The sequence below is a fragment of the Budorcas taxicolor genome, chromosome 22 (assembly GCF_023091745.1).
Source record: "Budorcas taxicolor isolate Tak-1 chromosome 22, Takin1.1, whole genome shotgun sequence".
Classification (NCBI taxonomy): domain Eukaryota; kingdom Metazoa; phylum Chordata; class Mammalia; order Artiodactyla; family Bovidae; genus Budorcas; species Budorcas taxicolor.
In genome coordinates, this window is record NC_068931.1 from 53,098,650 (window position 1) to 53,124,026 (window position 25,377).

A 25,377-nucleotide genomic window follows, 5' to 3' on the forward strand; every position below is an offset into this window, starting at 1 on the left:
TTATTAATCAGTAATCTCTAGTGGTTATTTCTTTTGGTTTTTTTTACTTAATGGATTTGGAAAATGAATGTTACATTCAGGCCAATAAGCTTCTTGTTTGGTTTATAGCTTTAGTGCCATTCTCCTCACTTTTCTTTTGAAAAGAAAAAAGAATGCGCAAACAGGAGTAATCACTTCACTCTGGTTGCAATTTCTCCACACACACCATCTTACTTCCTAGAGAGGGGACTAGAATAGACCTAGTATATAGGTTTAGAAGGACACATTCAAATAAGGACCTACTGTATAGCACTGGAAACTCTACTCAGTGCTCTGTAGTGACCTATATGGGAAAAGAATCAAAAAAAGACCGGAGATATACATATATATCTGATTCACTTTGCTGTACATCTGAAACTAACACAACACTGCAGATCAACTATGTTCCAATAAATTTTTATTTTTCAAAAGAGGGAGAGATCCAAGGAACCATCATTCATGCCCACACTGTGCTCCCTGTTGTTTCGTGGTGGCTTTATAGCAGTGAGATAAGGCTCTACTTGTATAAACTTGATTGAAATAAGTATTAATTTATCGTTGGTTCATGTCCTCCGTTATTCTTTTTTGTTTTTATTTCCCTTTGTTCTGGTAGCTATAAAATTCCAAGGTGAATAGACAGAGGTTAGAGCCAAGTATACGGCACCAAGATGCCTAGGAACCCTCCTCATCCTGCCAGGTCCCCAGCCTTCAGCGTCCCCGCACCCACTCTCATCCTGTCCATAGGAGACATAACATCTGGCCAACCTTTCTGTCTGAAACTCTGATTCTCAAAGACACTTCATAACGTTGAAAGTAGCTGTCTTGGCAGTGAGCGTTTCCACTGCTATGCTTACACAGCACCCTTAAATATAACCTAAAAATCTATTTTAAATCCAGTGGACCGAGTTGAAAGTTTGCCATCAGTAGAACTCAGTGAACCATCAAATGTAATTGGAGTTTTGTGTTTTGTTTTGTTTTATTCCCTTGTTATTTGGTATTCTGAAACAGTAAAAGCAGCTGTTAAAAGTACCTGCAGTACTAAAGACTGTAACTTAAACCATTAGTTCTTATTTAATTTGCATTACCTTCAATTTGAAAAGACCCTGGTGCTGGGAAAGATTGAAGGCAGGAGGAAAAGGGGATGACAGAGGATGAAATGGTTGGGTGGCATCACCGACCTGATGGACATGAGTTTGAGTGAACTCCGGGAGTTGGTGATGGACTGGGAGGCCTGGAGTGCTGCAGTCCACGGGGTTGCAAAGAGTCAGACATGACTGAGCAACTGAACTGAACTGACTGACCTTCAATTTGGGCTTCCCTTGTGGCTCAGCTGGTAAAGAATCCACCTGCAATGTGGGAGACCTGAGCTTGATCCCTGGGTTGGGGAGGTCCCCTGGAGAAGGAAAAGGCTACCCACTGTAGTAGTCTGGCTTGGAGAATTCCATGGACTGTATGAGTCCATGGGGTTGCGAAGAGTCGGACACGACTGAGTGACTTTCACCTTCAATTTACATTTCCTTGAGTTTCTTACTGGAAAAATTCAGTTACTTAACAAAAAATATTTAAATGCTCTAGCACAGAGCCTTTTTTTTTTTTTTTTCCTTAGCAAATGAGTCTGTCTGCTATTTTCATTGATTGTGTCTTATTACCAAAGGAAACTGCATGGAAAAGCACTGCTTCTTAAAGCCTGCCACGCTGATTTGTATCTTTAGATTATCTGAGCTGTGTTCTCTGGATGTTCTCCATGGTTGGAGAAGAGGGCTGCAGGGCAGCTGGGGCAAAGCACTATATGGTTGGGATGAGGTGAGTGATGGTGAAGTCCCACGAGGGTTGGAAGGAGCGGTGCCGCTTGTCAGTCTTTATCCCTCGAGGAAGCTCTGATGAAGGGAAATGATTGAAACGGCATGTTTGGGGTCCCTAGCATGGAGAAAGGATAAACAATGCCTAGGAATTCAATGACATCATCTCAACGGAAAGCCTGGAAACAAAGGGAGCTGGGGGTTGGATAGAAGCCTAGCTTTCCTGCAGTTGGTGAAAGGTGCTAGGGAGAGACGTTGATGGGAGAGATGATTACAAATGTCTCATGAAGCCCTGGAGCAGTGACAAGATGAAAAGGGTACCATGATTAGCAAGGGTATCCAGGGAAGGAGAAAAAAGACCTGAAATGAAGCAAATTCTTAGAGGAGGGGACATGTGGGATGAGAAAAAGGGAAATTAAAGGATGATTTTTCTTCCCCCCTCTCTGTTACCTGGTAAAGGAAAAAGGGAGAGAGATTGAGGGACCAGGTTCTGTCCTTGGACATAGGGAAGCACTCTTCTCTCCATATCACTTGGCCTATCAGAGCCCAAACTGTTCTTAGAGACGTTCTAGTAGGATTTCTAGATTTCTAGACAGACAGCTTGACACTGGGCCAGCCAAAACAGACTTTCTGCTCCCTGCGTCTAAAGATAGAGAAATTTAAAAACCACTATTTATTGAATACAAAGTATAGACTTGAGACTGCGCTGCCCTTAAAATCCATCTCTCACCATCACTTAACCCTGTGTATTAAATGTTTTGGATCAGTTTTTAAATGTGGAAAATAAGCTTTAGAGAAAATAAATAACTTCCCATTTCACATAAATTAAAAAAAAAAAAAAACAGAAAAATACAAGTCACATAGTCACAAAGCTTCAGAGCTGAGATCTGACATCTTATCTATTTAATCATGATTTTCTAGTCACAACCATTTGTTTACATAAATAAATAGATTGACCACCTCCAAAAACTGCCTGTGGCCCTTCCTACATTTTGGATAAACTCTTTAAAAGGTATTTTCCTAATTAAACAAAGGGAAAAGAAAGAAAGCATTAAAAGCATACAATGTATGTGTTTACATATATACAGTGTACAGCTTTGACTAAAAATATTCATTCACAAAGGTGCTGGTTGATCAATTCACCAGATACTGTTTTTTCTTCTCATTTTGTCTTTTGGAAAGATTTTAAGTTCTGAGAGATGTATGTAGTTCTCTCTGCTGAGACGATAATACTTTCTAGAATTTGTTTTTCTTCTTATCTCTCTGGGTGGCCATAGGTAATTCTTCTTAGCATACTACCTTGGTCTGGCAATTCTCTTTGATGTACAATCCTGGGATAAGCATCACATTTCCTATAATAGATCCCCAGATCAGGACAAACCAGCTTTCTTGGCTTCTTTTCTGGAAGTGTTATCACTCTTGGAAATATTCCCACATAAACATAACTTTTACGATTGTTTGGCACATCATTGGATTTCAGAAAGTTATTTCCCCACTCCATTTGATCCAAAATGAAGTATTTTCACCCCTAACCTACATTCCCTGGAAACCTTCCTCTGAGCTCAGTTTTTCACTCCACTTTGTGATTTATTTGTTGCTCTTATTGAGTCACTAAGTTGTGTCCAGGTCGTTTGCGACCCCTGTGGACTAGCCTGCCAGTCTCCTCCTGTCCGTGAGATTTCCCAGGCAAGAATACTAGACTGGGCTGCCATTTCTTTCTCCAGGGCATCTCCCCTACCCAGGGATCAAACCTGCATCTCCTGCATTGACAGGTGGGTTCTTTACCGTGAGCCACCAGGGAAGCCCTGATAATTTATTCACAGAGCAATAATGAATAACATAACCAGTTTGCAGTGATAGCTCAGTCCCCTGCCTGTACCTAATCTCAAATACCCATTTTCATGGTGGTATTAATGAAGTAATCTAATCAAGTCTAAACATTGTAATCTGACAAATTTGTAAAGCCTTTCATTTAGCTAATATTGCAGAAATGACTAAATACACTGCAGTTTAGATTTGGAGATTAAGCTGTGGTGGATGGTTTAGACCTGGTTCCTACTCTTACCAAGCATCTTCTTTAGGATAGGATGCTGAAGGATGAGTAGACCACCGCAGTGCGGCGGCGGAAGCATCCTGCTGCTGCTGCTGCTAAGTCACTCCAGTCGTGTCCGACCCTGTGTGACCCCATAAACGGCAACTCACCAGGCTCCCCTGTCCCTGGGATTCTCCAGGCAAGAACACTGGAGTGGGTTGCCGTTTCCTTCTCCAATGCATGAAAGTGAAAAGTGAAAGTGAAGTCGCTCAGTCATGTCCGACTCTTAGCCATCCCATGGACTGCAGCCCACCAGGCTCCTCTGTCCGTGGGATTTTCCAGGCAAGAGTACCAGAGTGGGTTGTCATTGCCTTCTCCAAGGAAGTGTCCTGAGGGGATGCTTATTCTCGTTCTGTGAAAGTTCAGCAGAGGCACCTAAGCCAGGATGGGGATCAGTGAGGTGACTCCTAGGCTGAACTCTGAAGAAGCCAGGTCAGAGCCACAAAGCAGTTGGGAGGAGGAAGGCTATCCACCTCAAGTTCAGCACAGGGAGGTAGCAGAGGTGAAAGCCCCAGGTTTTCATAGGACCCAGAAAATTCAGCTTGGAGAGCTGAGAGGTAGCAGGGAGCCAGCCTGCAACCCCAAGGCCTTTGGAAACACCTCAAGGCTAGCTCTTCCACCCTAGAGACCTTCATCTTTATCAGGCTTACTGCTGTTCAAGGCAACTGTAAAAGTAACCTGGGATGGAAGGCATGTGTTGGAGGTGGGAAGAGATGGGTCATTGAGGGCAAAGGAGGGGCAGGGAGATTCCCAGGCAGCCTTCCTCTCTGGAATCCGGAAATAGATTGAAACAGGTCTTCCTCACCCCTTGCCTTGCACATCCTCTTCCCTCTGTGAATATCAAGTCAGTTTATGACTGAATGCATCCATTGATTTGTCAAAGAAAATTCCAACATGTATCATTCAATTCCATAGCACTATTACTATGGACAGTTTATAGATTGATCAATTAAATAGGTTTCTGGGAAAAGACTAGAAATGGTTTAGTGGAAAAGTGTGGTCTGATTTCTGAACAATCGCCCTGACAAAAAATTTAGAATGGAAATTGTTTGTAAGAGACTGCCTCAAACTTTGTAATTGTCCTACATTTTATATACCTTATGTCTTCAAATTAGTTCCCTCTTCCTTTAAGACAAAATTCATGGTTTAAAAATAATTCTTCACTCCAAGTATAACAATAGGAAATTGTAGACATTTAATAAATGTTGGTGACTTATGTTTGGATACTAACCCAATATAAATTATTTTATGTAAAGTCTTAGATTTAATGAAATATTATAGAGTTAATTAATTGCTGTCAAGTATTAAGTGAAAAATGACTTAAGATCACTGTTTTTAATTCACATTTCATAGCTTTACTAAATGTTTTAATATACTAGCTCAAAAGCCATGATTCTTTGAATTTTGAAAATAACATGAAACTTTAGAAGAAAATGTTAGTCTTTGTCATTTTCAACTCTATATATACAAACTTTTTCTGGTAAGCTTGTGAAATTAATTTGTGAACTATAAAAACTGCAAACTAAAGTTTAAATGTTACCTACTTCTCCATTTATTTATTTATTTATTTATTTATTTTGGAGTACACTTGTCTTTTTATTTTTTAAATTTATTTATTTATATATATATTTTTAATTTTAAAATCTTTAGTTCTTACATGTGTTCCCAAACATGAACCCCCCTCCCACCTCCCTCCCCATAACATCTCTCTGGGTCATCCCCATGCACCAGCCCCAAGGATGCTGTATCCTGCGTCAGACATAGACTGGCGATTCAATTCTTACATGATAGTATACATGATAGAATGCCATTCTCCCAAATCATCCCACCCTCTCCCTCTCCCTCTGAGTCCAAAAGTCCGTTATACACAGCTGTGTCTTTTTTCCTGTCTTGCATACAGGGTCGTCATTGCCATCTTTCCATTTAGACAACTAAATAGATGTTTGTCCTTAGCACAGTTAGATGATCCTGTCATTTTACTAATGTTCTCTATTTATATTTTATTTTTAAAAAATCAAGTTAATAAAGAAACACAGCAAATAATGTATCTGGTTGAGCTGCATTTATGATGTTTTAGTTTATGACATGCGGAGTAACAGGGAAGTGAGCCTATTGGTTTTTTGTTTAATGCAAATTAAATCTTTTTGTGTTTTTATGAATATATCTTATCTTTCATATCTCTTACAGAGTTACAGGTTGAGCACTGAGAATAAGCTTGGAGAAAACTTAATGTCCATAAACACTGTATATTAAAAATCTGATGGAAAAAATGTCTTTGATATTTAAAAGGGAATGTAGCCTTACAGAAAAATTAACCCAATATTGTAATTGTTATCAATGCTATTGCAATGACCTCACAAAAATGTTATTTAATGATTTAGGTTTTAAAACTGTTCTTTAGATTTATATTATCCTCTGAAATCATCTCCTGTTTTGGATTTTGCTATGATAAAATTTTTTTTAAAAGAGATCCTTTAATAAAAGAAAGAAGACTAGGTTATAGTGTGGCAAATTCACCTCTTCTTCTCCATGACAACAGATAAAGAAGCTGTAACCATGACAACAGTAATGGGCCAGGGAGATTAGGGGCAGACTGGAGATTAGGCCTCCAAGAGCAAAGAAGAGAAGTCCTGATTGGCTCTTTATTGAGACCTTATGTGAAGACAAGTTACTGTTGAGAGAAAGCATGGAGGATTAGCAAGAACAAAATGATTGCCCCTGTATCAAGTAAGAAGTCTTTCTTTTGTTAAAAATCTGTCTGTTCCTTTTCATAAAACAACTGTTGAAATTGAGGTAAAGAGTCCATGATTAATTTTAGTCTGATCTTGATTTGATAAATCGAGTCTAAACTAATTGTGTAAGAAGATACTTTGGAAGCCTGGAGTGAAAAGCATCTGAGTGAACCCCCCCCCCCCACAGATCCTCACTCCCCCCAGCAGTTTCCTTCTTGGCAGCCCCTGAAGGGTGGAGAAACCAGCTCATTTTTGATGTGGTACTCCCATAAGCAGAGTGCTCTTGGGGAAGAAGGATTTGAAAATTTATCTCCTGTTATTTTAAAGCTTATCTTTTTGACTTCTTAAAAATTCTCAAAAGATTTTTCCAAGTTATCATTGATTACATTTTGTTTAAAAAATTTTTTTGTAAAAAAAAAAAAAAGTCTTAAAAGGATCCCATATTCTTTAAATTGATGAGATGTATAGGTAGTACCTTTGAGGAAATGTACTGTCTATGATTTCACATGGATGCCTTGATAATGGGGGTATTCATTATTTTTGAAGTCATAAATTTATAGACATGAGAATATTTGGTCAAATGGTGTGAATATTTTTTCATTTTAAAGCCTTTTGCCAAATTGAATTCTAAAGAGACTGTATTCTTATAGACTTCAGCTGAGAGCATAGAGCTTGCCATACCCTGACTAATCCTACATACGAACATTCTTTAAAGTCTTGCTACCCTGACAGATTTTTAAATAGACTTTATTCTGACTTTTAGATTTTATTTAAATGTTCATTTCTTTTATTGTCAGGTTGAATCTTGTTTTTCATAAAATTCATTATTTGATTTTCAGACATTCATGTTTATGATAGATATTAACTGTATGCCTGTTAGCTATTCTACAAATACTATGAGTCAGTCTTTACAGAGGAAACACACCTAAAGTAAGTCAAGAAGAAAGGAGGATTTAAGTGAATGAAACGGACTTGTTTCAGTGGGAACTGCCTGTGCCGCGGCCCTGGGGAACCGCAAGTGGCTCAGCCTGGAGAGAGCATGATCAGTATCAGCATCAAAATGCAGTGTGCATCCAGGCGAGCCCCACGAGGAGAGTGGCCTCATCTCCTCCGCCCTAGGAGGGCTGCAGAGGATAGGTGCTTGCTGAATATTTGCCGAGGGAGTAGAGCTAATGTGAACATGAGCAAGTCTCTGCCCAAAGCTGTTATTTTTCTGGCAGCAGAACACCTGAGGCTGTTGTGCGGGAAAGCGAACGCTCTGGAATTACACTCACCTTACGGTGGAGGAAGTAGGTAGATAAACCCCCCAGTGTGTGTCTCCAGAGGCCTGTGCGGCCTTGGCTCCCAGCGTCCCCAGGGAGGGTGCGCTTCAGTCACCCTCAGTGGCAATCCGCCAGGGGGCTCCCTCTTTCCAGCCTTCCCTCCCGGCCCTGTTTCCTTCCCGATTCCTCAGGGGTCTTTCCCGGGATCACGGTCCAAACAAAGCGTGCGCACTTAGGGCGTCTGTGCGCGCGCGGGAAGGCAAACCAAGAAAAACGACAGACGGGAGCAAGGCCGGCCGGCAGATTGAGAAGCTCGCGTTTCTCTGAAGTAACGAGCAAGCACAGAGGAGAAAGATGAGAGAGTGATGAGCCGGTGTGTCTTCATACAGGTTGATGCTGGTCGCTGTACAGAGAATGAATTCAAGGGAGATGAGTGGAAGGTAAACGGGGGAACTGGAAGACCGTGGTGGCGAGTCTGGTGAGAGAGAATGACCGTGTGGAGAGAAGCAGAGATGTGGAGATGAGATAGAACAGTGGTAGCAGGTGCCTCCATGAAGGGGAACCCTCGCAGGGGCAAGTGAGGGACGGTCAGAAAGAGGGGATCCATGTTTAGGGTTGTAGGCTACAGATTTGAGAAGACACGTAGACACAGCTAGGTCAAGCGGCCCTGGAGGAGAAGCAGCCTGAGGGGGAATGATAAATTCACTTCAGCATGAGTTTGAGCTGTCCACGGTGTGCGGAAGCAAAGGTTTGTGTTAAGGAGCTTAACGCCGGTATTTTTAACAGAGATGCTCCTTACCTGGCATCAGTCTGTCCCCTCCCCTTATTACTCCATCATGAAAGTGGACTCACCACCAGTCTTCCATTCATTTCAAATACCATGCTGATCAAGAAAGCAAGGGGGGAATTGTATCTGCAAAGAAGCTGGCTAAGAATCTGTGCAGCTAGAAATAACCGAAAGCTTTTTGCAGCTCTTGAAAACCTCTCTTTCTAACTATATTGTAAACTGGTTAAGTTTCCAGAACCATTGGGAAATAAGAGAACCCCCTGCCTCCCAAATGGATTTTCCAGTGAACAGTTTAGTTCACAGCAGGAATGCCCACTCAACTAGCCCCTGGAGAAAGTAAATGCAAGAATGGAGACTAACTTCAGTAAGAATTAGAGAAAATGGCCCACCAAAGCCAGTTTGAAGACTAAATGTAGACAAATGGGTACTTGTGCTTTGGGGCCAGAAATCACCTGTCAAAATGAAATATATGTTCCTTAGACTTGGGGACTTGAAAAAATAAGAAAATGGAAATATCCAGCAAATATTAATTATGAACTCACAAACACATACACACACACACAAACATACTCTCATTTAACTGCAAACATCTGTTAAAGATTATAAATGCCCCTAAGATATTTGAAAAACCAGTTTTCCACCTGTGGATGATTCAGTTATTCCTATAAATAACAGTCATTGAATTTGGATATAAATATGGTGATACTCAACAAGTATGGTACAATGGTAATTCTTGATGTCCAGTGGAATTTTCAGTCTTTCCTTCTATAATCATTGCTAGTAGAATTGCTTCTACTTGTTATATCTTTCAACATTTAGTTTGCTACTTTTAATTTCGTGTGCTCATTGGAAACAGTAAAACAAGGTCCTTTACATTGTATCTAGAATGATGTAAAGGGGCAGTTGGAGTGGAATAAGATTTTATAGTAACTGCTTGGTTATCTAAAGCATGTGTCAGTACTTGGAAGAAATTCCCTGGTAGGCCAGTGGTTAGGACTCAGTGCTGCTGGTGCCTGGGTTCAATCCTTGGTCGATGGACTAAAATCCCACAAGCCATGGGGTGTAGCCAAACCTGTAGTAAGTCTATATTCCCTGTTTTATGCTGAAACTGAACATTTTTGCCTATCATCATGAATCCCTTTAGCAGTAGAAACTGGCCATATATGATAGAATCGTGTTGTTAGTTTGCCGATATTTTATGAACTCCAAGAAATCCTAATACATTTTTAATTGAGATATAGTTGGTTTACAATATTGTGTTAGTTTCAATTGTACAACAAAGTGATTTGGATATATATTTTTTTTCTGAAATATATGTGTGTGTTATATATATGTATGTATTTTTTTCCCATATAGGTTACTAAAAACAAATTCAGTATAGTTCCCCATGCTACACAGTAGGTCCTTGTTGGTTATCTATGTTATATATAGTAGTCGGGGAGGGATAATTTAAGAGTTTGAAATGAACATAAACACTCTAAAAACCTTTGGTTCCGCTACTGCGTCTTTGGTTTCTCTTTCCTTCCTTCCTTTAGAATGGATGGGAATGCACCATTCCGTGTTTGCTGACGGGCCTTCCCTGCCTTCCTGCACATTTCCTGCCCATGTCCCCTCACTTCTGACACCCTCCTCTCCTTCCTTTGTAGCCATCCTGAGCTCCAGCGTCCTCCCATCCGCTCCCAGAGACGTGGTCCCTGTCCTGGTCTCTAGTCGGTTTGTCCGTCTCAGCTGGCGCCCACCTGCAGAAGCAAAAGGGAACATTCAAACTTTCACGGTCTTCTACTCCAGGGAAGGTGACAACAGGTAGGTGCAACCAAGAAATTCAGCTTAACCCACCATATCTTCAAATGTAGACTGTGGGGTGATGGTGGCCAGAGGTCTTGAGCAGGATTTTGGAGACCGTGAGAAATCTCTGCCCTCTGCCTTTCACTTGTTATTCAGTGGAGATAACTGAGTTGCTTGTGTGGCTTTTTTAAAGCAGGATTGTGTACAGAAGCAAATTCAGGGTTTTTATTTTTTATTTTCAGTACATTGAGTCTACTCATAAAAACATTCTAAAAATGTACAACTTTTCCTTTTAAACAAAATATAGTAAAACATTTTTTTTTAAACCCAAATAGACTACTTGACACTTACAATTCAAAATCAAAGTAGCAGAATATTAAATATTTACAAAACTGTATCTTTAAAGATATGTGTAAAGTTACATGCAATTGAGTTGGCATAAAAGAATGGCTCAAAAATGGGAGATTTTCCCTCATTCCTAAAAAGAAAATACATCCAGTAGAAGCTGTGTGCATGAGTTTTTTAGTTTCAGTACCAAAGCCTCTCTTTGTGCATCTAAGAACTTTAGATGTATGAGGGGCTTCTTATAACAGCAGGGTGAGGTGTCCGGTGCAAATTCAATTATTTATAGAAAACTTCTTTGAAAAAAGACAAGCATGTAAATATGTGCTATCAGGCTTTGTTTAAGTCTCTTTGATTGTCAAAGTGTTAAACAGAATTCTTAATTCTTAATTAAGAATTAAGCTACGTATTGATAGAATCAAATGTGGGAGAACCAGTGTGGTGAGGTTGCAGTCTCAGCTCTGTCACTGACATGAGGCAATCTCCAGGAAACCACATAACTTCTCTGAGCCTCGTTTCATTCTTGAATAAAGAGAAGCTAGTAGTACTTACCTTAAAAGTTTTTGTTATGATGAAATTACGTTACAATTATAAAAGTCACTCAAGAGCAGGAGTCTTTAATGTTTTTGTCTAGGCAAAGTTACAGAGAAGGCAATGGCACCCCACTCCAGTACTCTTGCCTGGAAAATCCCATGGACGGAGGAGCCTGGTAGGCTGCAGTCCATGGGGTCGCTGAGGGTCGGACACGACTGAGTGACTTCACTTTCACTGTTCATTTTCATGCATTGGAGGACATGGCAACCCACTCCATTGTTCTTGCCTGGAGAATCCCAGGGGTGGGGGTGTCCCAGAGTTGGACACGACTGACACAACTTAGCAGTAGCAGTAGCAGCAGGCAAAGTTCCATTCAGTTCAGTCACTCAGTCTTGTCCGACTCTTTGTGACCCCATGGACTGCAGCACACCAGGCCTCCCTGTCCATCACCAACTCCGGAGTTTACTCAAACTCATGTCCATTGAGTCAGTGATCCCATCCAACCATCTCATCCTCTGTCATCCCCTTCTCCTCCCACCTTCAATCTTTCCCAGCATCAGGGTCTTTTCCAATGAGTCAGCCCTTCACATCAGGTAACCAAAGTATTGGTGTTTCAGCTTCAGCATCAGTCCTTCCAAAGAATATTCTGGACTGCTTTCCTTTAGGATGGACAGTAAGTTTTTATGATTAAGTTAGGTTGCAATTATAAAAGTCACTCAAGGGTAAGAGTCTTTAATATTATTGTCTAGGCAAAATTGCACTGTATATATCTGGTTTCAAGATTACAAGCTACTGTTGTAATTACAAGCTTCTTTGTTGTTTTATTTTGTTTTCTGATTTTTTTTTTCTTCTTTAAAGTGTTTCATGATTTTAAGGCTTTGAAGTTTGATCTGTAAGTCTGTAATAGATATTGGTTAAGTTCCAGTCTGTAAGAATAAACTGTGTATAATATCTCATTTTTTAAAATTCATTACACTTATTTTATAGTCTACATTTGACCATTCTAATATCTGCTGTCTTTGTGTGTCTGATTCAGCAATATGTTTCTTCTGACTCTTTTTCATGGGAGCTTATTTTTCTTCCCGTGTTTGGGCGATTCTTGATGGTGAACTCTAGTCCTTAGATATTTGTCTGAGGGAATTTTTGAGGCCCAGATTTAAAGTACATTCTCCTGGGAAGATTTGCTTTCCCAAAATGAGTCCATGTTAAACCAAGTTTCTGTTAAGATGTATTTGGTCCATGCAGGCCTCACGTGCTTAGTCCCTCAGTCGTGTCTGACTCTGCAACCTCGTGGACTGTAGCCCACCAGGCTCCTCTATCCATGAGATTCTCCAGGCAAAAATACTGGAGTGGGTTGCCATGCTCTCCTCCAGGGAATCTTCCAGACCCAGGGACTGAGCCCAGCTCTCCCACACTGCAGGAGGCTTTTTGTGATGGAGCCACCAGGGAGGCAGGTCTCATACATTAGTTATCAGAAAGTCCATTAAGTATTTGTTTTTCTACCATTTTTAACATATCAACTTAAGTGGGTAAATGCAGACTTGTGTTAAGCAATTTTAAGAGGGGTTTTTTTTGTTTGTTTGTTTCCCCTGTCCAACTAAGTTAAAACTGACACTGGGATATAATTTCATTTCATTTTCATTTTCCACTGAAGCTTGCTTTTTTTCAGGATCCTGGCTATATGCAGTGTTCTTTAATAAAACCTTATACCCTACTTTCGGAGAAGGTAATGGCAACCCACTCCAGTACTCTTGCTGGGAAGGTCCCATGGATGGAGGAGCCTAGTAGGCTGCAGTCCACGGGATAGCTAGGAGTCGGACATGACTTTGCTTTCACTTTTCACTTTCACGCATTGGAGAAGGAAATGGCAACCCACTCCAGTGTTCTTGCCTGGAGAATCCCAGGGATGGGGTAGCCTGGTGGGCTGCTGTCTATGGGGTTGCACAGAGTCGGACACGACTGAAGCGACTTAGCAGCAGCAGTAGCAATACCCTACTTTAACTACAAACTTTGTTTCTTTTAGTTTCTAAAATTTGTAGGTCTAGACTTGTATTGATGGGCAAGTACCCTGAGTTAAAGAGTCATCCTGCAAATCTGCCTTCTCACTATAATTCTCTTATTTTGCTGCCAGCATATTCATGGGTAATTTTTTTTCTTTGTAAAAGAGATTTTGAATAATTTACCCAGTATTTTAGGTGTGCTGTAACAAAAGTATTTTTTCACATACTATCCAGTTAGCCATATTGCTTGAAATGGAGTCTTGTTATATTTATCAAATGCTCATATGATTGGTATCATTGTTATCTATCATTAATTATTGGCACTTGAACAGGTATATTTGCATTTAAGCATGTTCAATGTTTGGAACTTTTATTTAAGATTAAAGCATAAAGCCATTCTGTAAATATCTCACTTAGAATGAGTCAGAAAGCTAGGGAGTCTTCTTAAAGGAGCTTCCCATTCCATTTTTAAAGCATTTTGTAATTTTCTCTCCTCATTATATTTTTTTTAATATTGCCAATTAAAGATGATTAAAAGATGAGCATGTAAAAGCTGAATTTACATCAGAGAAACATTATGTTGCCAAATCCCAAGGTTCTGTAGACAAGAACACCTATTTTCAAATATACTCAGTGGACCTGCCTGTGCCTTTCACACAGAGAGGGAACAGCATCATTAACTTCTTTTTTTTTTTTTTTTTTTTTTTTACTCAAATAGGTGGAGAGATTTTTTTATTTTTTTATTTTTATTTTTTTTATTTTTTTTTTTTATTATTATTATTATTTTTTTTTAATTTTAAAATCTTTAATTCTTACATGTGTTCCCAAACATGAACCCCCCTCCCACCTCCCTCCCCATAACATCTCTGTGGGTCATCCCCATGCGGATACATCATTAACTTCTTTAATGGATGATGATTTTGATAAGGTAACTAGGATCTTTACAAAATATCTGTTGACTTGGCTGAGTTCCAATTCCCAAATCTTTCCTTCCACATTAAACCTCCTCTTAAATAACTAGTCCAAAGTGGCCGTGCAGGAAATATGACCTGTTTCATGCATCTCTGTATGTGCAATGTTTTAGAGGGGCATGAAGGAAGAAGGGAGCAAGGGGGAAAAGAAAGGGAGCTAGAGAAGCAGAAAGACCAAGAATGGACATGTGTCCTGTTGGGACCTAGGTGTCCGCAAGTCTGAGCTCACATTAATCCTAGTGATGACTGTTCATTCTTTTGCGGGAGAAGAGACTGGATGGCTGTCACCACTATTACCTATACTTCTTGAAGGCATGTGGAGGGGAAGCCCGGATCGAAGTGTCAGGCTTTAGTCTCTCAAACTTGAGTGCTTTAGACACATGGTGATCTTTAGGAATCCTTCAGGGTCCGAAAGGGACAGTATACTTGGGCTGGCGGGAGTGGTCTTTAGTTCAAAAGGCTACAGTGTGATAATCGGATGGCACGCTGAAACTTCTCTCCTGCTGCTTTTCAAAATGCTTTTCTTCTCAGTTCACAGCAGCCGTTAAAGTATATCCTTTGTGAGTTTCTGTTTTCTTTTACGATTTGACCTGCCTCTACCATGAAAGGAAAGAAATACACCAACGCCTATGGCCTGTGTTCCCTGGAGTCATTCATTACAGTGAAGAAGCAGGCCTTCATTTCAGTTTTATCTCCGCAACTATATAACTCTGTGACCTTAGGAGAAGCCTCTTAAGTTCCTTGCATGCAGCTGTGAAGACTGGAGGTAATAATTCTTGCCCAGTTGTCTTCATCTGTTCACATGGGTTTCTTGGAGGCATCTTAAATTCAACCTGCCCAGAACCATACTCACTGTCTCCTCCTTAAGTATATATTTTCTTCACTTTTCTTGGTTTATGTTTGTCCCTTTCATCCTGTTGACCAAGCGAAAAAAACCGAGTCATGTTTTACTCCTCCAGCTCTTAGCACTGCCGTTAGTCACCAGGTCCTCTCATGCCTCTCTTGGCCACAGCTCAGCCATGTCTGCTTTCTTTCTGTTACCTCCACTATCACTTATAAGATCTCTGACAATAGTTTCTCACCTTGTAATCCATCCCCCTCACTGTCTCAAGCTATCTTTTTGAAATATAGTTTGGATCACTCACTTCACTGCTTAAACAATGTGAAAGTGTTTTAAATTTAAATATGATCAAATTTCTATATAAAGACATGCACATAACTACTACCAAATTCCCTTGAATGGAAATCTGTCTGCAATCTATACATAGATAGAGTGTAGTTCCTCTAACCTGTGATGGTTATAAATATACCACGTATGTCCAAATGGCTAGATTTGGAAATGGCACCATGATTTTATCAGATGTGAGTTTTGTGAATTTACTTATGTAAAAACCAGGAATAACATCTCTTTGCTGTGATGGGTGAAGGGAACATGAATTCTACTTATCAGAATTCGTGTGAGAACTGATTGAAAGAATTCAGTGAAAGCATCCAAGTTAGTCACTGCACAGTGGCAGGATGCAGGTCTCAAAATTGTTTGAGCTCTAAGACAGACTATGGAAAAGGCTGAAAATAAGGCTCAAAGCTGATGGTTGTATCACCGTAACAAAGGGTTGCCATCTTTTATATGAACCACTTATGTTCAAAGCTGCTCACTTTTTCCTGCTAATAAAAACATTTTATCCTTTATTCATCTATTGATATCTTCCTTACCTTTCAAACCCATGGATCAATCCTCCATACCCTCCTGGGCAGTTATTCCTCTGGCCATGCCGTGATTCTTATCAACAGCACTCTGCAAATTCTCCATGCTCTCACTTTCAGGCATCATGCTGCTGCTGCTAAGGCGCTTCAGTCGTGTCCGACTCTGTGCGACCCCAGAGACTGCAGCCCACCAGGCTCCCCCGTCCCTGGGATTCTCCAGGCAAGAACACTGGAGTGGGTTGCCATTTCCTTCTCCAGTGCATGAAAGTGAAAAGTGAAAGTGAAGTCGCTCACTCGTGTCTGACTCTTAGTGACCCCATGGACTGCAGCCCACCAGGCTCCTCCGTCCATGGGATTTTCCAGGCAAGAGTGCTGGAGTGGGGTGCCATTGCCTTCTCATACCTTCTCTGATTTTCCTGTTTCTCTCTTCTCAAATCTCCAGTACCTTCCCTCTTTCCCCCTCTTTAACTGACCTTTGTCCTAGTTTCCTGGAAAATAGTAGTACTTGGAATAGAAGTTGTATAAACTTCCATTTAAGATTCTGATTACAACCAACCTTGATTCCATGGGGACCCTGCAGTTCATTGATTCTGTGGGCTTCCATGGTCCCTCCTCCTTCATGTTCTCCTTCACTTGTTAAAAGCTAAAATCCCACAGTCGATGCTTAGAAATTCTGACATACAAATCACAATGCTTTGCTTGTGATTCTCATTTTAGTTTCTTGAAAAAAAAAAAAAACTCAAGTAAACTAATTTTCTGTCTACTCTTTCTTGTGCTCTTGGAGCTGAATATACCTGGAAGAAAATATGCGGCTGTGCCGATAGTCTTGAAATTCTTAACTACTCATCTGGGAGTTACATTGCACAGAGCAGTCAGCCTCTCTCACACACAACCCTAAACATATTCAAATCTCCAATACTTTCCCTCTTTCCCCTGCTCTTAATTAACCTTCCTTCTAATTTCCTGGAAAATAGTAACACTCGGAATAGAAGTTGTGTAAGCTGCGTATCTGACTTACCTGTCTCAGTGGATCTTTAAGTATGTAACCTGTCTTTCCTCAAATTTCTGTGAAAGAATTGGCCATGCTCTCAACAGGGCCAAACGTTCACTAATGTACTAGATCCCACCCTGTCTTGCAAAAAAAGAACAAAGCTTCAGCTCAGTCTTTCTCCTCATCATCAGTGTTTCACATCTTGGGCTATCATGCCCATCAGCTTACAAGCATGCATTTGTATTTTCCATCTCAACAAACCATTCCTCTCAGTCTCATTTCTCCCTTCTCTATCAGTTCATTCTCTTCCCTTTTACAGCATCAGACCTCGAGTTGTCTAGGTGAGGTGAAAGTCGCTCAGTCATATCCAACTCTTTGCGACCCCCTGGACTATACAGTCCATGAAATTCTCCAGGCCAGAATACTGGAGTGGGTAGCCTTTCCCTTCTCCAGGAGATCTTCCCAACCCAGGGATCAAACCCAGGTCTCCTGCATTGCAAGCAGATTTTTTTACCAGCTGAGCCACAAGGGAAGCCTTGTCTAACTTTACTGTAATAGCTTACCTCACCTCATATTCCGGTTATGATTCTATTCCTAGTATTTTACTGAAACCGATCTTATCAGGGTTTACCAGGTGGCATCCGTGATGCTAAACCCAGTAGTCAATTCCTGGTCCTCTCATTACTTGGATAGTTAGCAGATGTTGTCACTGTTGATGACTTCACCTATCATTAAACATTTTCTTCCCTTGGATTCTATAATACACATTCTCCTGATTCTATTCCAGTCCTATGGCCACTCATTTTCAGGCTTTTTTTTTTTTGCATTTTACTCTTAGTCTCATAAATATTAAGTTGCCCTAGAACTCAGACTTTGGAGATATCACTTCATCTAGTTTGTGACTTTATATCAATATTTTGTCAATATATTGGTGCCTTCTAAATGTGTACACCTGGACCTGATGTTTTACCTGCAGTTCTGAATCATATAGCCCAATTCCTTTCTTATTTCTCAACTTTGATTTGTCATGAGCATCTAAAACTTATAAACGAAATATCTATTTTCCTTCAACTTCAATCCCCTTCCAAAACTTTGTGGTGCCAGAGGTTCCTCCATCTCAGTAAAATCTGCATATTTCTCATTACTCAAGCCAAAGTCTTTGAAGTAATTGTTAAGACCTCTTTTTTTCCTCAAACCCTACATCAAATCCATCATCAGGTCTTAGCAGCACCGCCAAAATATATCATGCATCCTTGATAAAATAGGATACCTGATTTTTGCTACAAAATAATACTGAAAGACTGGCTTTTGTGATTTATTTTAAGCTGACTGATGGGAATAATGTGGGTCATCATATCATTCTGTCTAATTTTGTATTGCTCAAAATTTTCTATGATTAAAAAAGTTGACTATATAAATGAAAATAAAACATATACTGAATCCTGCCACTTCTTACTTCTTACAACCATCGAGTCTCATCCATACTATTGCTGCTGCTGCTGCTGCTGCTGCTAAGTCACTTCACTCGTGTCTGACTCTGTGCGACCCCACAGACAGCAGCCCATCAGGCTCCCCCGTCCCTGGGATTCTCCAGGCAAGAACACTGGAGTGGGTTGCCATTTCCTTCTCCAGTGCATGAAAGTGAAAAGTGAAAGTGAAGTCGCTCAGTCGTGTCCAACTCTTAGCGACCCCATGGAGTGCAGCCCACCAGGCTCCTCCATCCCTGGGACTCCCCAGGCAAGAGTACTGGAGTGCTACAACCTCTCAAGTCTATTCTTACCTTAGCAGCTGGAGTTAACCTAGAGTTCCCACAAGTGACTACCTATCTCATTCAGAGAATTATCAGAAATCCTCCTTGATCTGGCCCCGTGTCACCTGCCCAACGTCATCATTCGTATTCACTGTTTTCTTACTCGCTCACTCCTCCCCAGTCTCCCTGACGGCTCTGCATTTCCGCTATGTACCAAGAATCCTTCTCCCTCGAGACCAGTGTCCTAATTCTGCAGTCTCCCTAGAATGCTCCTCCCCTCAACATTGGACATGGATCATTCTGTCACTAAGTCTTTGCAGAGATGGTATCCTCTCTTGGAAGTTTTACCCGACTGCCAACCTTCCCCGTGTCCTTATTCATTCTTATTTTTCACCACTGAGCTATTACCTTTTAATTATTGTTTCCTGAATCCCTTTTCTCACCCCCAGAATATAAGCATTATGTGGGCAAGAATGTTGTTATCACTGTTATTCATTGAGCTATTCTCAGCACCCAGAGCAATGCCTAACTTACAGTAAAACCTCACACAATAGTTGTTGAGTTGAAGTTCCAATTGAAATGTCAGTCACCATGTGAAACTCTCCAGGGTCCTATAGGTCATAAGTCATCAATTTCTCCTTTATCTGCCCCTTTCACTTTGATTATGTGACTATGGTAAGTATTTGGCACCTTGTATCTGGTTTTGTGTTTGTTTGACTGTATGTGTATTTCTCTCCCCAGCAATTGAGACAGGATCTTATTTATAATTCTATATCCAAGTGTCTAGTTTCCTGACTTCTGCAGATGTTTACTGATCGGAACTGATAAGATAAAAGTGGCGGAGAGGCAGATGTGATATTCTTAATAGATTTTTCCTCAACCAATAAAGCAAACTGTGTTACTGAGAAGATGAAAACGCTGACTGCAATTCAATGGAAACTTTTTAAATTGAGAAACAAAAAGTTGATTTTGAAACTTGATTCCACTGTCTTGGTTCATTTTCTGTCTTCTGGCTCTCAACTAGAACAAACATGAGCCATGTGTCTCTGAGCGATTAGCTGGAATGCATATTTGCCCGTATAGGTTTATTTAGCCCCTTAACACAGCAGCTTTTTAAAAGGTAGTGGATTTAACATTCGCCTCAGATTTGCGATGGCTTTGTCAGGCAAATTACTCTAGCTCAGATTATCATTAATCTGTCTGCCTGGTTAATGGTGTCAATAATGCAAGTGCCACGGTTAACATTCTTTATTCAGCCCCTCAGGAGCTTTCACTGCATAAGTCAGAGGCCAACATAAATTCTAGAACCTGAAAGCCAGAATTCACAGACATCCAGCTGTCTCTCCCTACTACCTAAAAATCTTTAGAATAGAGAATGATCTTAGGGATCAGAGTCCAACTTTCTGCTACTTAAACCTCTAGCAGCTGATGCCCAAGGGAGGGGTCAGTTGCCTCCCTAAGACTACAGAGTAATCATCCACACTGAGACACTGAGAGCAAGCATTTATTGACTACTCACTGGCACCAGGAACCAGGCATCTTACATAAATTATCTTATTTCATCCTCACAGCAAAACATTATCCAGACAAGGCTTAAAGAGGTTTATACCTCTGCTATACAACTGGCAAGTGGTGGTACCAAGAGTGAATGCAGGCCTGCCGCCAGAGCAGGTGTTCTCATCTCTGCACCTGCTTCTTCTCAGCAGTTAGTGGATTAATCTGGAAGATAATCCAACTTTCTTGATATTTTCAGAATTAGGATATGGATTTCTTCAACAGGCTTCTTTCTGATAATTCTCTGACTTAATTGTGAGGCTGATTTGCATCCTTTTTTTTACTATGTAAAGCACAGTAGTAAATTTTTATATGTATGTAGAACGTTATACCTTCCATTCAGCAATCTAAAATTATATATGGAGTGCGACTCAGTGTATTCACAAGGTTAAGGCTTTGAGGCTGTGAAGTTGAACTTCCTGGGCATTGATTTTGGCTCAGAATTGAACTATCCAGGTGGCCTTGGGCCAGTTACTGGTGCCTTCATTTCCTCATGTGGAATAATAATAGTGCCTGACATGTAAGGTAGTGATTAGTATTAAACAGGGTTGAGAAAGTGCCTATAACACTTGGTCATTGCCTGGGTCAGATGGATCCATGGGATTGATTCATGTGACTTGGAAGTGAAAATCAATGAAATAAAGGCATTTCCCAATTCATGTTTAGAGAGAAGTTTGTTGCTTTCACAAATGTTAGCACATTTGATTCTCAGATAAGGCTGGTATGATAATCTCTGTTTTACAAATGAGTTTTCCTGGCTCAGTTCAGAAAGTCTGCAAAGCATCAAGAATACACAGAAGAACTGTACAAAAAAGATCTTCATGACTCAGATAACCACTATGGTGTGATCACTCATCTAGAGCCAGACATCCTGGAATGCAAAGTCAAATGGGCCTTAGGAAACATCACTATGAACAAAACTAGTGGAGGTGATGGAATTCCAGTTGAGCTATTTCAGATCCTAAAAGATGATGCTGTGAAAGTGCTGTACTCAATATGCCATCACATTTGGAAAACTCAGCAGCAGCTGCAGGACTGGAAAAGGTCAGTTTTTATTCCAGTCCCAAAGAAAGGCAATGCCAAAGAATGCTCGAACTACTAACATAATTGCCCTCATCTCATACTCTAGTACAGTAATGCTCAAAATTCTCCAAGCCAGGCTTCAACAGTACTTGAACTAAACACTTCCAGATGTTGAAGCTGAATTTAGGAGAGGAACCTAAGATCAGAGGAACCAGAGTTCAAACTGCCAACATCCACTGGATCATTGAAAAAGCAAGAGAGTTCCAGAAAAACATCTACTTCTGCTTGATGACTGTGCCAAAGCCTTTGACTGTGTGGATCACCACAAACTGTGGAAAATTCTTCAAGAGATGGGAATACCAGATCACCTGACCTTCCTCCTGAGAAATATGTATGGAGGTCAAGAAGCCACAGTTAGAATTGGATGTGGAAAAACAGACTGGTTCCAAATCGGGAAAGGAGTATGTCCAGGCTGTATATTGTCACCCTGCCTATTTAACTTTTATACAGAGTATATCATGTGAAATGCCAGGCTGGATGAAGCACAGGCTAGAATCAAGATTGCCAGCAGAGAGATCAATAACCTCAAATATGCAGATGACACCACGCTTATGGCAGAAAGTGAGCTAAAGAGCCTCTTGATGAAAGTGAAAGAGAAGAGTGAAGAAGCTGACTTAAAACTTAGCATTCAAAAAGCTAATCATGTCATCCTGTCCCATCACTTTCATGGCAAATAGACGGGAAAACAATGGAAACAGTGAGAGGCTTTATTTTCTTGGGCTCCAAAATCACTGCAGATGGTGATTGCAGCCATGAAATTAAACGACACTTGCTCCTTGGAAGAAAAGCTATGACCAACCTAGACAACATATTAAGAAGCAGAGACATTACTTTGCCAACAAAGGTCCATCTAGTCAAAACTATGGTTTTTCCAGTAGTCATGAATGGATGTGAGAATTGGACTATAAAGAAAGCTGAATGCCAAAGAACTGATGCTTTTGAACTGTGGTGTTGGAGAAGACTCTTGAGAGTCCCTTGGACTGCAAGGAGATCCAACCAGTCCATCCTAAAGGAAATCAGTCCTGGGTGTTCATTGGAAGGACTGATGCTGAAGCTAAAGCTCCAATACTTTGGCCACCTGATGAGAAGATATGACTCATTGGAAGAGACCCTGATGCTGGGAAAGATTAAAGGTGGGAGGAGAAGGGGACGACAGAGGATGAGATGGTTAGATGGCATCTCCAGCTCAATGAACATGAGTTTGAGCGAGCTCCGGGAGTTAGTGATGGACAGGAAAGCCTGGCGTGCTGCAGTCCATGGGGTTGCAAAGAATTGGACGTGACTGAGCGACTAAAGTGACCTGACAAAGCATCAGCTAAGAAGCTATACAATTAGGAAATATTATAAGCAAGGATTTTAATGCAAGTTTCTAGTCCACTGATCTCTTTACTATATCACACAGTAAAAGATACTTCCCAATCCCAAAGAAAGGCAATGCCAAAGAATGCTCAAACTACTGCACAATTGCACTCATCTTACATGCTAGTAAAGTAATGCTCAAAATTCTCTAAGCCAGGCTTCAGCAATATGTGAACCATGAACTTCCTGATGTTCAAGCTGGTTTGAGAAAAGGCAGAGGAACCAGAGATCAAATTGCCAACATCCGCTGGATCATGGAAAAAGCAAGAGAATTCCAGAAAAACATCTACTTCTGCTTTATTGACTATGCCAAAGCCTTTGACTGTGTGGATCACAATAAACTGTGGAAAATCCTAAGAAAGATGGGAATACCAGACCACCTGACCTGCCACTTGAGAAATCTGTATGCAGGTCAGGAAGCAACAGTTAGAACTGGACATGGAACAACAGACTGGTTCCAAATAGGAAAAGGAGTACGTCAAAGCTGTATATTGTCACCCTGCTTATTTAACTTATATGCAGAGTACATCATGAGAAATGCTGGACTGGAAGAAGCACAGGCTGGAATCAAGATTGCTGGGAGAAATATCAATCACCTCAGATATGCAGATGACACCACCCTTATGGCAGAAAGTGAAGAGGAACTAAAAAGCCTCTTGATGAAAGTGAAAGAGGAGAGTGAAAAAGTTGGCTTAAAGCTCAACATTCAGAAAACGAAGATCATGGCATCCAGTCCCATCACTTCATGGGAAATAGATGGGGACACAGTGGAAACAGTGTCAGACTTTATTTTTGGGGGCTCCAAAATCACTGCAGATGGTGACTGCAGCCATGAAATTAAAAGACGCTTACTCCTTGGAAGAAAAGTTATGACCAACCTAGATAGCATATTCAAAAGCAGAGACATTACTTTGCCGACTAAGGTCCGTCTAGTCAAGGCTATGGTTTTTCTAGTAGTCATGTATGGATGTGAGAGTTGGACTGTGAAGAAAGCTAGGCACCGAAGAATTGATGCTTTTGAATTGTGGTGTTGGAGAAGACTCTTGCGAGTCCCTTGGACTGCAAGGAGATCCAACCAGTCCATTCTGAAGGAGATCAGCCCTGGGATTTCTTTGGAAGGAATGATGATAAAGCTGAAACTCCAATACTTAGGCCACCTCATGCGAAGAGTTGACTCACTGGAAAAGACTTTGATGCTGGGAGGGATTGAGGGCAGGAGGAGAAGGGGACGACAGAGGATGAGATGGCTGGATGGCATCACTGACTCGATGGACGTGAATCTGAGTGAACTCCGGGAGTTGGTGATGGACAGGGAGGCCTGGCGTGCTGCGATTCATGGGGTCGCAAAGAGTTGGACACAATTGAGCGACTGAACTGAACTGAAAAGGACTATGGAGGTTCAGATGGGAGAAATAAAACACTTTCATAAGCATTGTTCAGTTTAATCCTCACTGAAACCCTGTGAGTTTGGCAGATAAAGGGCTGGTATCTTCTTTTTGCAAATGAAGCAGAAAAGGTTCCGAGACAGCCCCTGACTTGCTCAAGGTCACACGCCTGTTTTGTGGTAGAATAGACACTGGACAGGGGCTTCCAACTTGCAGCTGTTTGCTTTCCATGGCTCTATGCCACTTCAGGAAACCTCTGCTCACTGCTTGGGATTAGAGACCAGCTTTTCAACTGGCGTGGAGAATTCATGTTAGAATGCATCGTGCATTATGTTTTCAACACAGTGTTTACATATTCTTTCCCTGCCCCTCAGAGTTGAGGATTATGCAGCTGATGAAGCTTGTTATGAAGGGAGTATGTTGTGATGCAAAGACAGCATGTGATACAAAGACGTAGAATCCAAAGTTCCACTTTCAAGCTGAGTCAGGCCTCCTGTCACTCTGCTTCTCTGCAACATGTAAAACCCTGTCCATCCTAAAGTGTTCTAGATCACTAAATGAGAGAAGAGTAATTTAATTTTTCCTGTGGTCTTGATGCATATTGAAATGCAAAACATGTCATTGACAGATTTCCAGTTTAAATGAATGACCCATTATTCACCTGTGAGTTGACCATGTGTCCAGAACTATACTGGATGTAACAAAGGAGGGTATAGTCTCTTAGAAACAGTTTAGTCATGTTTAGTAGGCAGGCAGGACTAAGTTGTATCTGTGAAGATGGAGCAGTGGGGAAAGATTCTAGAAGTATTCAGGAAGCAGAATGGACAAGACAGGGTGAAAGATTGGACAGTAATTGTGAGACAGAGAGAGTTTTCAAGGGTGATTCCTAGGATTCAGCTTATGGTGAGACAAGTTGCTGAAATTAGGATCGTAGAACAGTCCAAGTTTGAGAATGAAGATCAGAAAGTCACACTCAGACATGCTATGTTTGATAAGCTTTTCAATATTCAAGTTGAAATGTCAAGCAGGCTCCTCCTCGAAAATAGAAAGCTGGAGCTCAGAAGAGAGGTTTAAGTTGGAGGTATCTATCAGGAATTTGTAAGCATGGAGATGACAGTAGCAGCTAGAGAAGTGTAAGACTGGCCGTCCCCAAATCACAGGATGAGGACGGGACCCAGAGCTGAGTCATATTTATTCTGAGGGCATTGGCTGGAACTAGTAAACTAAAT

General features: G+C 40.9%; 1 protein-coding gene across 1 annotated transcript in view; it reads left to right on the forward strand.

The window, feature by feature from the left end:
* Positions 1-25,377, forward strand: part of DCC (DCC netrin 1 receptor) — an 827,169-nt gene that overhangs the window by 397,529 nt on the left and 404,263 nt on the right. The window contains exon 8 of the mRNA XM_052660382.1: positions 10,337-10,493. Within this exon, the coding sequence (XP_052516342.1) occupies positions 10,337-10,493 (157 nt within the window). The remainder of the gene's footprint in view (positions 1-10,336; positions 10,494-25,377) is intronic.